Source organism: Strigops habroptila, chromosome 3, assembly GCF_004027225.2.
Source record: "Strigops habroptila isolate Jane chromosome 3, bStrHab1.2.pri, whole genome shotgun sequence".
Taxonomy (NCBI): Eukaryota; Metazoa; Chordata; class Aves; order Psittaciformes; family Psittacidae; genus Strigops; species Strigops habroptila.
In genome coordinates this window covers 86695280-86710626 of record NC_044279.2, presented here as the reverse complement: position 1 = coordinate 86710626, position 15347 = coordinate 86695280, and the positions used below count along the sequence as shown (strand labels likewise).

Genomic DNA, 15347 nt, shown 5'->3' with positions numbered 1-15347 from the left:
AAGTGCTGTCAGTAAACAAAAAGGTCAGCGTATTGTTCCATTACTGAAATCCTCATTATTCCAGGTCACTTTAAAACCAAAACAGGGGTTGTTATTTGCAGCAGAAATAGGAGCTGCAGCATGCTGTTAGCTTCTAGGATTAATGAGCTATTTATCAAAGCAGCGTGTAACTTGGTGCTAGACAGATGACTTTGCCGTCACTCTCAGCTGGTACTAATTTTTTTTATCTCATCTTCTCAAAAAACCTAAACTGAAACTCATGTGTACTGTGTCTAGTCTGGTTTTGCAACAGTTGTTTTGTCATCAGAGTATACCAGTTTTAGTTACTTTATGCTAATTGAGTCACTGAATAAAATAATTATAGAGCTCTAATAGATCCTATTTACTTTTCCAGACTCGGCACCAGCGTGGTGACACACATCCATTAACCTTAGAAGAGATTTTGGATGAAACACAGCATTTAGATATTGGACTCAAACAAAAGCAATGGTTAATGAGCGAGGTAATGAAAACGTGTGTTTAGATTTTAATTAGAGATAAAACATTATGATAAGAATGGATTATACACGTTTATTTAATGACAAGCTCTATAAATATTTAATCTCCCCTTTAGGAAGCTACGTTGATTCACATGTCCGTCTGTTATGTACCTTCTGCTGTTGAAGTAACAGTGAAATGCCTATTCTAACATTTTTAAGGACCTGTTAAAATTGTTACACGGCATATTCTACCTTATGTGAATTTATTTGTTACTAGTTTTATATAAAGAAGATAATTTCCTTAAGGAATTTCTTTATTAAATAAAAATAATGCAGAAAGCTCTTCTGATATGGAGGACGTTAAATTAACTAGAACAAAGGAGTATGGCACCAAATTCATAGGCTTTACAGGTCTTTGTTATGTACTGAAATGAAGAACTCTGATGTGAAATATGTCTGAAGTTGTGGGGTAATAGATGTGCAAATTCCACTGCAGGAGTTCATTAGTCTCACTCTAGATGCTAGGTTTTGTTCCTTCAGATTGACTGTAATTTGCCCCCATGTTGATCTTCGTGCTTCGTTGATTGGAATGTCTTCATGGAATTTCAAGATTAATAAATCACCAGAATAGCATATTTAGTATTTACACTTGATTGGCATACCTGGTTTTGCTCAGATCATATTTAATATCATCGCAACGGAGCAATAAAGTTTGTTGAGACATGAGGAAAAAATATCTGCATAATAAAACTAGGATGGTTTTAACTAATACAGCCTGTAGCATTCCTTTGCTACCAGGGCTAAAATTCTGGGTTACAGAAACCCCAGTGTTGGTTATGATGGAAGCTTGACTTTGCTGAAGTCTTTCAAAAGGTAGCTCCAGGTTCTTTCCCTAATGAACCAGAATATCAAGATGGAATGAAAAAGCTCCTCCCAACAAGTGTATATGAAATCATCACTGAACTGTTACTGGGTAAGAAAAGGTGAACAAACACCCTGCAGCACCAAAGTTAGTTACCTTCTCTGTTACAGGTGTTTTCTCCGTCCTTTCTTCTTTCTGTGTCTCTTCTCTTTCTCCTTTCAGGGTCAGGCTGGCATCTGCAGAAGAAACTAAGTAGAGTTGCCCTCTGTTACAGGTGAACTTCCATTGTGGTACTTGCTGCACAGCAAAACTGATTCAGCGCATATCTGAAATCATTTCAATTGTCCATGAACAACTAGTCAGTCTCACTCTGAAGCTGGCATCAGAAGTAAAATCCTCCTGTGCAGGAGGTCTGCTCTTCTCAATTTCTTCTGTAGCTGCTGGTGCCAGTTGACAGCAGTTGGGGAAGGCTGAGTCCTGGTTTGTTTGTCCCAGGTTAATGCCTTTCACATTGGTAACATCTGTATGACTCAAGCTTGATGATAACCTCCAAACTGGCAGCTGTAACATGTGGCTCATGTGCTCTAGCTCCTCAAAAGCACACTATTAAAAAACGTACTACCATGGGTTCTTTTTCAGGGTTTTAAATTTATGTCCTTATTACAGGCTCTAGTCAACAATCCAAAAATAGAAGTTGTAGATGGGAAGTATGCTTTCAAACCCAAGTACAACTTGAAAGATAAAAAGGCTCTGCTCAGGCTCTTGGACAAGCATGACCAGCGAGGGCTGGGAGGAATCCTTTTGGAAGATATCGAGGAAGGGCTACCCAATGCACAGAAAGCTATAAAGGTGAGTAGCATGTGTCTGCGATGTAGCGAACCCATTCCAGTTAGCTCCTCAAAGGGGAGGTAGAGGCTAAGAGGGAATTTCCTCATGAGTTGTTTCTGTTCATTTCACAACTCAGAAGCTATTTCAGAAGATCTAATATTGTAGCTTTTGCTGTATTTCATCCTTTACGTTCAGATGTGGCCTGATCTCAGCACAGCTGTCAAAGCTCCTTCTCACAAAAGACTTCTTGATCTCCCACGTTCCAACTGTAGGCATTTAGTTTTGCTTTTATACCTTGATCTCAAGTCCTCTGTATCTCTTCTTTGATTTATTAATGTACGTACCACCCGTGTCTGCTTTGGATGCTTTTCACTGCCAGTTACTTTGCTGCTTCTCCAATTTGTTTTGCTTTTTGTAGCACAACGTCTGGGTCCATCGTTCAAGTTGGAATCCTCATTCTTGGAAACAAAGTGATTTTGTTTTGTTCTTTTGCATTTGCTTTCAAGGCTTTAGGGGACCAGATAATTTTTGTTAATCGCCCTGATAAGAAGAAAATTCTTTTCTACAATGACAAGAGCTGTCAGTTCACTGTGGATGAAGGTAGGTGTTTGTTTACATTCATTTCCATGATGGTTGATTCGAATTCATCTCAAACACCTATATGTATAAGCAGTCTTCAGGTATAGTGGTCTTTTAAGGCGGTAATGAAATAAGTATATCCAGCTGACAGGAGGATGGTTTATATTAACATGAGGCTAACCAGACTAGCGAGTGACTTCAGGGCTAATATCCTCTGGTTTATAATGAATATATTGGAACGTGGCACCAGGAATCCAACAGTTGTCTTCAAGTGCAGAAGAGACAAGAAAAATCACCTCATAGTGATCTGCCTTATACAGCATCTAAGGTTTCGCTGTGTAAAGGGCAGCCAAAAAAACCCAAAAGAATGGCTTTTGGGTGCAAGTTTGGTTTTGTTTTTCTTCCAGTTTGCCTTTTATGGTGAATGCAACGAGAAGCTACACTTAAAGCAGAATGGGAAACAAACAGGGAGGAGATGTGAGCAAGAAGTCCTGAGAAGGGGTAGTTAACAACTGGTAGGAGAGCACACATGTGCGGTTACTGCTGCTGCCTAGAGCTGGAGTGGATTTGGACCTTCAGAAGTCTACTGTCTGTTTTCTGTCTAATTAATGGTAACATCATCTGGTGCAGTGTGCCCATTTATGCACAGAAATTAATTACCGAAATTGGGGTGTGTTCCAATAATGACATTAATGCCAACATCAGGTGCCTGTAAAAACAGAAAGGAGAAGGCAATCCGTGTCAGAAGATCTTATTTTGAATGGCTAAATGGCACTGAACACTTTCTGTTGTTAACACAGTGTTCTTGTACCATGCCACATAAAGCCATCTTATCATATAATGTTGCATTATGGCTAAAAAGGGAAGAGTTTTGATAGAAACTTGAACTGCTCTAATTACGGGACCATAGGACAAAGCAGAAAGCTCTTTTTTTCTTTGAGTAGCTCAGAATCCTTATTCTGAATAGAATTAAGCAACTGGAAATTGTATCATTAACTGTATAAATCCAAGGCTGCTCAGTACATTGTATTTTTAGCACACCCGGCACTGATCTGTGTTTAGGAACAAGCAATTCAGACTGTTTCTATGAAAGGGGGGAAAGGCTAAAAACAAACAACTCTAAAAACCCCTTGAAACAAAATGTTTAAGCCATTTGGCTCGATCTCCAGATGAAGGAAGGCATTTAAGGCTGTAGTGTCTGTAGTGGAGGGGTCCCTAGTGTGCAGTTTGTAGTTCAAGGTAGCTTTGCTGTCTTTCATCCGCAGGTGGCAGCATGTTCCATCTAAGCAGAAGGTGATTTTTTTTAATTATTATTCTGTTACTGCTGGCTTCGGTTTTTCTTTTCATGCAGATGATAGTGCTTTGTTCTGAGAGGGGGCAAGAATACTTTCTCTTTTGTGAATTTTGTGATCAGCCTGCATATGCCACAACTCTTAAAACATCCCTGCGTGGGTTTACTCACTTACTGCAGCTGGAACAGGTCCTTTTTCCAACTGAGTTATCCTGTGAGGAAGAAAGCCCATCCTTCCTGAGCAGTTTTGCTTCTGATTCTTTCCAGAGCACCAGAAGCATGTCTCTTAGGGAGTCACTGGCAAAATTGTCTGCGTACAGGATGAGTTGTGACACATTTCTGTGTTAGCAGTGCTATTTCAGCTCATTATCTCCAGTAACATGAAAACGAAGTTTTTATAAAACTGCAAAATAAGCTTTGAAGTGTTGTCAGGCTCTTTGATCTTAGCAGCTGATGACAGTTCAAAATATGTTTCTAGTTTAGTGTTTATCCTTAGAAATAAGGGCTCTGCGCTGCTTGGTGCATGATTTTCCCAGATGACACCCTCCAGTTTTGAACATATGTTGGCAGGGATTAGTATCCTCTAAGTTAGGCGTCCTTTCCCACCGCTCTCTGAGCTCCATCAGCAGAGAAAGAGGAGCTGCCAGGGTGATGTGGAGCTTGCTGTCTGAAGTAGTGGGAGGAACTGCTTGCTGGCAGTGCCCACCTCTGCCCTGGCTACGGTTGTTTTGATGGCTGAACAGCTTTTCTTTCTCCCCTTTTAAAAGTAAATCCTAATGTACCGCAGCAGTGGTGCAGTACCTATATATCAAGATCTTAAGGGTAGCAGAGAAGGTTTTTGCAGTAAGGAACTGCTTTTGTTCTTCCTTTTGTGTGATTAGCCGAGGAAGGTTCAGATTGCATGTGTTCCTTCTTGACTTCCTGACTAATTAATCTTCTGTCAGTAGTGGGTAGCTGAAAGTGTTTATAAAAGCCAGGGTAGATTTCAGGTGCTTCAGCCAAGTAAAGCGCTGCCTTTTTGTGCTGAGGCTCAGCACTTAGCATGTGAACAAAGCTTTCACCCCGTGCAGGCTGAATGCTGGAAGGCCAGTCTGATTGCTTAACTGTGAGAGATGGTATCTTTCACATCTGAATGTAATATAGGAAGTGTTTTAATGCCTAGAAATTCGGGTACTTAATTATGCATGGTTTTAATATTCTTCCTAAGCACCTTTGAGGAGATTTAAAGACTGGCTAAAGCATTTTAAATTTAACAATGTAAAAATTTCTTGGGATCAGTGATGGCTTTGAATTCCAAGGTGATGCAGGAGCAGCACAAACCTAACATCGAGCACCTTTTCCTTCTGGTATAAATCTGGTACTATGTTCCCCGGGACTGTTAGGAAGCAGGACTCCATCTTCCCCACTACTCAGTTGTTTCTTCCCTTCTGCCCTGTTGCTGTCTGTTCTTGTCCTGTGCTCAGATTCTGGCTCAGCTCAGGTGTGTTACAGCAGTTTATCTCCAGAAGCCATCCTAACCTTTTTGCAGTGAGCGGATGACACAGTCAGAAGTGCAGTATAAGCCACGCTGAAGTCACCATGCAGCCATTTACCCGTGACTTTGTTCCCCAAATGTAAGCATTTATGGAAAGTGAACATGTTAGAGTGTAATCACTCAGGGAATGTCAGCACAAATTGGTTTTGTACATGAGGCACCTCTTGATGGAGTAAAGTTGAGGTAACTGTGCATTCTTACCCTTTGGGTGTTTTGGAGAGAGAAGGTGTTTGCAAAACTTTTGCTATGCAGCCCTCAGCTTTGCTGTATGTTGGTTACTTCTAGTCAAAGCTCACTGTTTTAAGTCTGTGCCTGCAGACATCCCCACGCTGGAGATGTTAGCAAATATCTAAACTAGCCTTTCAGTCGGCTCATGGTCTCGTTTCCTCCTCTCATTACTTGAAAGACCAGAAGTTAGCTATCTGGAGGAGCCAAGAGAGCAGCTTGTGAGTAGCGTTGATTCTGTCAAGCCACAGAGTTAAAATATTACAGTGGTCAAATTGCAAGATACTGCATATAGGATTTGGTCATAGTCCAGGCAAGACACGGAGCGCCTGCCTCGGGTACCAGGATCACAACTTTTCTGCCTCTTCTGGGAGAGATCTGCATTGGCATGAGGACTTAAAAGCTCCGCTGAAAATGCATGTGTTTCCTTGAAGGTTTACAGCACCTGCGTTGCTTTGGCCAGAAATTCTTTGGGAATTTCTCCCCAGGGGATTTTTTTCTGGGCTCTGTCTTGTCATAGCAGCCCAGGCGGTGGGAGAAACTGTCAGCTTGTCTGAATGCAGCCGGCTGCAGTCAGGTGTAGCCTTACCATCTTGACTGCTGGGCAGGGTTTTTTCTTCTGCAGCTATTATGCGCTTGTTCTGGCTGATCTCTCAAATAGTTTAGTGTCTCTGATAGAAGAGTAGTTTGCTGTGCTCTGATGGTGTAAAGATCACCTAGCTGTTGACAGGACAGCGAGAAGGAAAATTGAATGTGCTCTGTAATCTGAATGGTTACATGCATTGCAGGAATGTGTGCATCTGAACCTGTTCTCTGTGCCTAGCTAAAGCAGGGCAGCATGTGGTGAGCTTTCTGCTCCAGCAATCCCCTTCCCACTCCTCACAGCAATACTGAACTCCCTGTGCCTGTCCACAGAGGTAAGAAAGACATTGTAAAAAAGGGATCTGGTATATTGAAACCATCTCTAAGAACTGCCTTCTGTCACTGTTGTCTGCTCTTCAGACACATCAGCTCCTCACAGCATTTTTCTTTCTGTCTTCTCTGCTCTCCAGAGATAGGCCAGCCTGACACATCCTCCTGTCTGGCCAACTGTAAGCACGGATGCTCCCCTGGCCCCTGTCGTGAAGTGCTGCTTTTAATAAGTGGTGACCCCATTTGCTTGGAGCCACACAGCCAGGGTGACAGCACTTCAGATTCTCCTCAAAGAAGTTGGAGAAACCTCTCTTCTGTCTAGGGGCAAGGGTTTGAATTTTGAGGTGCAGAAATAGCGCAGCTACAAGTGCAGAGGGTTGTTTCTGGGAGCTGTAGTTATTGCCAGCTTTTCCCATAGGTTCTCTTGTTTCAGAGGGTGTTGCAATAATTCAGATAGCATATTCCCAAGGTCTAAACTTTCACTAGCTGATAGGGGCATAGTCCTTGGAGACTTCTGAATAACTCTGACAGGTAATGTGGCGATGGTTCGGTGCCAGCCAGCCAGCTGCTCTCTTTCTTCAGTGCTTGCATTTAGCTCAGTGTCTGGTGTTCCACCGAGTCGGTTTTGTGATGAGATGATAGATGAATCTCCTTTTGCCTTTCGATGGCACCCTGAATGCAAACAGCTGGTATGCACAGCTGTCAGAAGGGTGGCAGCTCCGTTGCTTCTGCACCTTTATCCTGTGCTTTTAATCCTGGACCAATCGTTTAACACAGAGTATTTTCGGGGGGATGACTGTTTTGTTGTGACTTCCTCCCCCTTTCCTAGGCCGTAACACATTTTAATGCCTTAGATGGAGCTTCAGCACGGGGAGAAGGTTCTTCTCCAGTTACCACAGTCAAAGCAACAGCATTGAAAGCAGCCTGATTTATGAAGGAATTATTACATGGGAGTTGCAGAATACTGTAGAGTGACTCTGGTGGGACTAACTAGTGGATTAAATTATCTGTGTGTAAAGCGTTGCGGTTTCGATTCTTGGTGACTTAGATTCATATTTCTTGGCCAAGTTTAAAAGGTGGATGAGAAGCTATAATGATGGTTTAACCGCTGCATTACAAGAAATGCAAACTGCTGTGGTTAGATATAAACCATGATCTGCACTCCTGTGCATGTTGATCCTTGAAGAGCTGACCATTTATTTTCTAGCGTTTAATTTTTCACTTCTGTTCCCCAGAAGAATGTAGACCAGTTTAACCTTAAGCACCTATCCTCAGCCTTCTTTTTTTTGCACGGGGACATATTTGTCCATAGATCATAAATTCTAATAAGGAGAAATATCATCTGTGTTTGTAGCAGATCATTGTGAATAAAAGGACACTGTCATGTGAAAGTTCAGAGTTATCACATCTCTCCTCTGCCATCACCTTGTGTTTATATGCCTGTCGTGCATCTCGGAGGATTGACCTGCAGCTCTTCAGCTCCCATTGGAGTCATCTGCACAGAGCCAAAGGCAGAACAGCACAACACAGCGTTAAAGAATCTCTAACTGGGATCTGTTTAATAGTCATGCATTTATGTGCAGCCTTGTCACTTCACGTGTGAACTGCAGACACACGATTGGAAATACAGTTACTTGCAATGTGCGATACTGATTCATCTTTCCAAGCACCTCTAGGGTCTCAGCTTGGGTGTTGAGGACAGGGAGGGGGCATGAACAGAAAGAAAATAGCTTGAAAGAGCATGTTCTGCTCAGTCAGGAGGATGCAATAGGAACCTTGCACCGGCTTCTGCTGTGAAGTCTTGAGGGCTCATCCCTAAGAAATCTCTCTCTTGCATGTTCAGCTTTGATCACAGCACAACCTTCTCCACCTGCTGCAACGGGATTAGGTGAGAGATGATGTGTGATAGCAGGCGTTGCGAGCTATGCCAAAAGCCTGGAATCACACTCAAAATGGATGAGCAGATGGAGAATGTCTTGACTACAGTGTCAGTCCTTGCGTTAAGTTATCTGAAAGCTGGTGGTCTCGATGATCCTGCTATGCCGTATGAGAATGTATGTGCCTGTATGAAAAACGGGCTGAGCTCTACCTCCATGTAACCAAAAGTGGTGTTTTGACAGGATTTGGTTCTCGTCAAAAACACTGTGTTACCAAAAATGAACGTTGTTGTTCTTCACGGGCGAAATTCCTTTGTTTCCTGGAAAGCTTGAACAGCCCCTTACTGTTGATAGTGGGAAGAAAAGAAAGACCCAAGACTTGAAGCACATTTTTCATAGCAAAACAAGAGGCGTTAGGAAGGGAACTGGTCCAAGTGCAGGAACCAGGTCTGTTACGTACACCTTTTGTACAGTGTCATCCTGTTGCAGTGTGTCTAGAGCCAGTATATCTGTGGCAGGCTGTTGTTTCATCGCCTGCTGCGTAGGACAGCTTCTTAAGCTTGCAGAAGTTGTGGTGGTTTTGACAACTGTATACTAAATTTATCTGGAAATAAAGGGGAAAAATGTAGTCTTGCGTTGCTATGTGTGCCTCGTGTTTTATTTATAGTTTGTTAGCCAAACATGCTGACAGGATATATCGAACTTACTGCCTGGGGAATGAAGGGAGGTAGGATTGTACCAGCCGCTGCCTGGAGAAGGCATTCCAGAGACTCTGCGCAACTTTAATGTGAGGCAGAAAGTGTGCAGGCAGATGGCAGCTGCTCTAATTAAGACTTACTGTCTCTCTGTTTTTTTCCTGCTGCTGTGGCTTTTAAGGTATCTCTCTTCTTTTTAACACCAGAGGAATGTTAGTAATTTATTATCCGTACAGCACGGTATGTATTATATTACAGTGATAAACGAGCTTAAACCCACTGAAGCAAATGTCTTGAATCTTCAATAAATTGGACTATGAGATGACAAGTCTCCCAGGACAATGGCAGCTGAAGATGTGTAAATGGAGTTGCCGTTTATGGTTAGTTATTACCCTTCACCAAGATCTTTTGGAGCAAGGCTTATAAAACACATTGACAATCTGCACAGCTACAGAGGTGCTAGGCAAAAAAAGAGAGACTCCATAGCAAATTCACATTAAAAGCACATGTTGCCTGTGGGTGCTCTGGATGAGGATATAAAACGAGGGTTTCTTTGGTGTTTCAGAATTTCAGAAGCTGTGGAGGAGCATTCCTGTGGATTCTATGGATGAAGAGAAGATTGAAGAGTATCTGAAACGACAGGGTATTTCTTCCATGCAAGAAACTGGACCAAAGAAAATAGTAAGAGAGACAAATTGTAGATCTTTCTAGGGGATTCCCACTTCCTGACCCCGCAGTGTTAATTCCAAAAGATGATGATAAGCCTATGCACAGCTGCTTTGTGTAGCTCAGGGAAGTGTGACCCGTTTTAAGAAGTTGCAAATAACAATGCTATAGCCAGCAGTCAGTGTTTTTACAACTTGTTTGAGCCAGTGTAATAATCCAGGCAGCATCAAGAGGAGGGCAAATGCCAGAAACCCCTATGAGCTCCAGAGTGGAAGCTTCTGTTTGAAGCTGTACAATACCTTAGGAGTAGAAGAATAGTTCCTTTTTTGGGGAGAAGGGTCAGGGTTTTGTGACTTTTTCTTCTCTGCTAAATAGTTTTGACATCCTAATGTGAACCCCGTAATGTGCCTCCCACCACACACGTGCTGTTCTCCAAATTGGGTGCAATATGTTCCCAGTGTTTTACTGGGAGGCCAAAATGGCTGCAAGCTCTTAAAAAATACTTTCTTCCTGGCTTCAAGCAATTCATTTTTTAACATTTATTTGATGTGATACATCATGTCTTTTCTGCACTTGGCTTCAAACTGTCCCTTCCCTTCCACACGGGACTTGTTCTTGGTTTCTGCTAGTTGCTACACTAGGTGCTTTAATGCCTCTCACCACTTAGGCACTCATGACTTCCTTACATGCTGAATGTGTCTTTGAGCACGTAATTGTGGATAGAATGATGGGGCATGTACCTGCTTCTGTAGCTGCATGGGAGTGTTTGGAGGCTTCACTTACAAATGCCAGCTTTACTGCTGTGCATGGGACACAGAGACTGCTCTGTCCCCATCTCCCTGCCTGGATTTGAGCTGAATGCTGTTTTCTCCTTGCCAGAAAAAGAAAGCACTTTCCCTGCCTGCCTACCCCTGGTTCAGGCAGGGCTCATCTTTACTGAAGTGATGACTAGCACAGCGTCACACATCAGGTCAGATGTTGCAGCTGGAGGGCAGATCTTTTGACTGCTGTTTATTTCTTCTTGTAGGCTCCTATTCAGAGGAGGAAGAAACCCGCTTCTCAGAAGAAACGCCGGTTTAAGAGTCACAATGACCACTTGGCTGGAGTATTAAAAGATTACTCTGATGTCGTTTCTGGCAAACAGTGACCAGTTGAAATCTGGAGCAAACATGCATTTTTAATATATCAGGATTTTGCCACTTGGGTTCAGTGTCTGCTTGAAAGAAAGACTGACTGTATATAGTAATGTGATGTGTTTCCCCCATCTCAGCAACTGCCCAGGTAAAACAGGTCGGTTTAAGAGCAAGTATGAACTACTAAGTTTAGAGTTTAATTAGCAAATGGAAAATGTGTCTTTAAGTAAGAGGTTCTCACTAGTTGCCTCTTGGCATAGTGATAAACGGTGCTCAGCAGGTAATGCGGGAGTTCCTGTTCAATGCTTAACTCTGCTTTTACATTGCTCAATGGGTATTTACCTGGAATTGCTTACAAGGGGCTTTCTAGTAGGATTGAATACAATGTTTGTTTTACCTATTTCAGGAAAACCTTTTCCTAGAATCACTTCAGACAAGTTTCTTCATGGTTTGTAGGCTTCTTTCTTGCCACGAGACTGAGCTTTATTGAGAATAAGTGATATCTGAGGCTCAAACTCAGAAAAAAAACCCAACCCTCTCCCGAAGTCCCAGCAGGCTGCAGGATGGCAATGCAGCTGCAGCTTCGTAATGCTAATCAGAAATTGCCCTTGGTGATTTTTCAACATTGTAGGGGATGCACATGTGTTGCACAGTTCTGCTCTATGGACAGGAGGGAAATAAAATGACAGTGTAATGCTGAAGCAATTTTTTTTGTTGTTTTTCAGTAATAAACTTAATGCTGGTTTCCAGTTTTCCATCCTCAAAGAATGAGAGAATCAACATCTTTTGTGCTTGTTGCATTTTCCTTTTCAAGGAAGTGAAGGAATCTTTGCTGTATTTTTATCTTCTCGATGACTTATTGTTCTGGGCTTACACTGTCATCTTTTTATCATTTGTGGTTGGGGAGAGGGGAGGAACCACCTTAAATGAATTCTCCAGTTGCCTGATGTTCTGTGCAGTACAGACTAACGTGGACCATGGCCAAATTATGTCTTCTTGATAACTTATTTTTATGTGCTGAACCAGAGTCAATCAATGCTGATACTGTTTTCATGCCACTGCAGGAGAGGAGCTGCTTCTCTGCACTTCTAGGGTTAGGATCAAAGATAAAATAGGTGACTGTGATACGCCACCAACAGCAGATTGCTGCTGCTTGCACATGAGCTGGTGTTGTGATGTGTCGGGGGCTGAAGCAGAGGCCGTCAGATCTGGACACGTGAACAGATGAAGAATAAGGCTTTGTTGCTGTCACACTGAACGCGTTATGTCTGCCTGGGGAAGCACAGGAGGAGAAATACTCTTCTGTAAGTGTAGCATTTACCCTTCTGATATTGAAGACTGCTCTTTTGAGGAACAGACAATACTTTCTGGCATTGCACATGTCAGCCCTGTATCAACCTTGAAGAGTTGATAAATGCTGGTAGGAGTTTTCTTCTATTTTTTTTTCCTCTCATGCTTTTTTAATATAAATATATATAAAAAAGCGTGCTGCTCCGGCTGCTGTTGAAACTGTTTTTATTCCCTGTATTTTCCAGGTCAGCACAAGCAATTCCTTTTGGAGCTTTTTAGTTTTCCATTACAGCTCTGCTTTAAAGCACCTGCGGCACACTTGCAAACCTGTTCTCCTCTCTTCTGTCATCTTAACTCCAAAACAACAAAAAAGTTCCCTTCCATCTGCTGCATTTTTGAGCAGTGATTTTTTTTTTTTGATGGTGGTACTCAGACAAAAGCAGAACTCTTTAGTGAGTTCTTTGTTGCCTTTCATACTTTCCGAGTTTTTAAGGGGGGTAACTTCCCAGTCATCCCAGTCATCTTACATAGTGTTATCCTTTCTCTATGACCCAAAGCTTGCAGAGCAGGCCGTAAGGCAGGCTACCTGCTTTGTTTCTCTGCTCAAGTGGTTAAGATAATAGGGAAGTCTGAAGAAAATGCCTGCAGCTATTTTCAAAGATTAAAAATACGTTAGGCCAAAAAATAGGAAAGGAAGACTGACTATCAGCTCTGTGTGCTGTGCTGGCATTGTCAGGCTCCAGTGTTCGAAGGAACAAAACAGTTCAGTTGAAAGGCTGGATTAGATGCTTTGTATCACCAGAGGAAGTCTTCTCCAGAGGAAGGCATAGTAAGTTTTACAATTTGTTAGAGTACAGTTTTGGATATAGCTGAAGGGAAGCTCACAATGGCCTGATGGAAGTGTCGTGGAATATAGACAAGCAGTTGTGAAGAAAACAAGCTCAGAAAATAAGCATGAGCTCCTCTCTTTGTGTGAGTTTCAGGAGCTGGGGTTTGTTTCTCTATTGAAGATGCTCTCAGGGATCCTTATGGGGGTTTCTTCCAAGACCTCTTAAAAATCAGGTAGTGCAACTTGAAAACACCTCAGACTATATCAACGGGAGTCTGTTTGCTGAAAGCATTTTAGTACCACTCTAGTCCACTTCAGTCTCTTCACAGCATAATGTCCAGATCAGGCTTTTTGTTGAAGTTCAGCATAAGAGTTCACAGCTGTGAAAAACTTAAACCTACTTCATCTTCCTCCAGGGTGTTCACATGTGTTCTGTGTTTGGTAAGATGGTTCTTCTGGTGGCCAAACCCACCGTGCCCTCAGCTCACTTTCTTTGGCAAAATCCTTCTTCCGTTAGTCTGGCATTATGAAGGGCTGCTGAGAGGCATCTTGCTCTCTCTTGGGGGCCATGGGCCTATTACTCCATTTTTCTCTTCATTCCCTGGAAGCATCTGCTGCTAACCAGGAAGATAAGGGCACTCGGGCTGCCCTTGACTAAGATAGAACGTAGAATAGACTATTTCAGTTGGAAGGGACCTACAATGATCATCTAGTCCATGGCAGGCGCTTCTGTCTCATGCATTTCAGCAAGGTTCTTTGGTAAACCCATCTCGGTGCAGTCTTTACCTTTCCCTACAAGATGAGTTCTTCTGCTTCTACTCTCCTGAGGCTCCTCAGGTGGTGCATGTCCTGTCCAGCCAAGGACATTATATCTGAGCTGTCTACACCATCCTTCTGCTTGCACAATCGCACCTTGAGCCTGTGGCTGTGAGGACAGTATCTGCAGCAGTCACTGGAGCAGAGAACACAGCTCTTTTGAGGTCTGCAAGCAGCCAGGGACAAATGCTCAGTCCTGTGTCCCCCTTAGTATTACACTAGTTCATCTTGTTGGGAGGGAGGTGTGCCCCAAAGTAAAAGCACTGTTGTTTTTTTAAGGTGCAAGTTGAATAGCCCAGGTGCGTCACAGCTCTACTGACTTCTCTCCTAAAAGTTGCTCTAACTGAAGAGTTATTCCACCTGCTCCTCCTGTTCTGATGATCATTCTGGAAGGGGATGGAAAACAGCAGGATTTTGTATGCTTGAATGAGAAAACTGACATAAGGTGGTGTGTACCAGCGCTAATCTATAATTCATCATGATCATTGAAGGCTTTTAGAGAGCAGAGTAGAGAGAGGCAAGGGAGTCCTGACAAATGGTATAAAGACCCCGCACATGGATGTAGCCAGTGAGGGCTGTCACTTCTGATGAGCACAGGCAGGCAGTGCAGGGCCATGGGGGAGAGCTGTGCCTCTGGTACCTGCTGACGAGAAGGGGCTGTGTTTGCAGATGACTAGAAGCAACTTGGTGCTGACATCTCATTATTTCCAGCTTTATTGCTTGCTTTCCGGTCGCTGCTAATGTACCAGGCCCAAATTCCTTTGTGTGTTACAGCCTTGGGGGCCTCTGGCAGCTACTGCATCTGGAGGAGGATGTCCAGGAGGACTGACTGCTTCCTGTCGACTGGTTAAGACCAGCAAGCCCTACCTCTAACAGCCATCAGGGAGAGGAGAGCTTGGAGCCCAGTCTGCTGATACTGGCTTTCTACTGCTGGCAAAGTCAGGGATATGGCTGGATCATCGCAGCCTGCTGCTGAGTTGTCAGCAAGAGAGGGATCAGCCTGAGAGCAGCGTTCCCAGCTACCTCATGTAGCTGGCATTGCTGCAGCACTGCTCAGCCTGGCTCTAGGGGTGCTTACAAAAGGGAGTCCTGGGCCAGCATTTTGTGGTAATGCAGAAGGTGGTTTGGGGGCCAGATCTCCTCCCAGAGGAGAGAGGGTCTGCTGCTGTGCTGTTCCTCGGGTCTGTTTGGCTCCGTAGGCACATTCCTAACCACGTCTGTCTTGTCACTCCTGCACAGGCTCTCTGGACACATCCCTGTAAAGCAGATAAGGAAGAATGGCAGTTCCCCAGATGAGAGGGCTTGTCTGGACACAGCAGGGCTCTCAGCAG

General features: G+C 43.3%; 1 protein-coding gene across 3 annotated transcripts in view; it reads left to right on the top strand.

Annotated features, from left to right (window-relative positions):
* LOC115605248 (general transcription factor IIE subunit 2) overlaps window positions 1–11861 on the top strand; it is a 73490-nt gene extending 61629 nt beyond the window's left edge. For all 3 annotated transcript variants that reach the window (XR_003990550.1, XM_030479445.1, XM_030479446.1), the window contains 5 exons: window positions 395–502; window positions 2008–2190; window positions 2676–2769; window positions 9848–9963; window positions 10976–11861. Coding sequence is in view for 2 of the 3 variants with exons in the window: in XM_030479445.1 (XP_030335305.1) it covers window positions 395–502; window positions 2008–2190; window positions 2676–2769; window positions 9848–9963; window positions 10976–11095 (621 nt within the window). In the remaining variant the exon portion in view is untranslated. The remainder of the gene's footprint in view (window positions 1–394; window positions 503–2007; window positions 2191–2675; window positions 2770–9847; window positions 9964–10975) is intronic.
* The last annotated feature ends 3486 nt before the right edge of the window (window positions 11862–15347 follow it).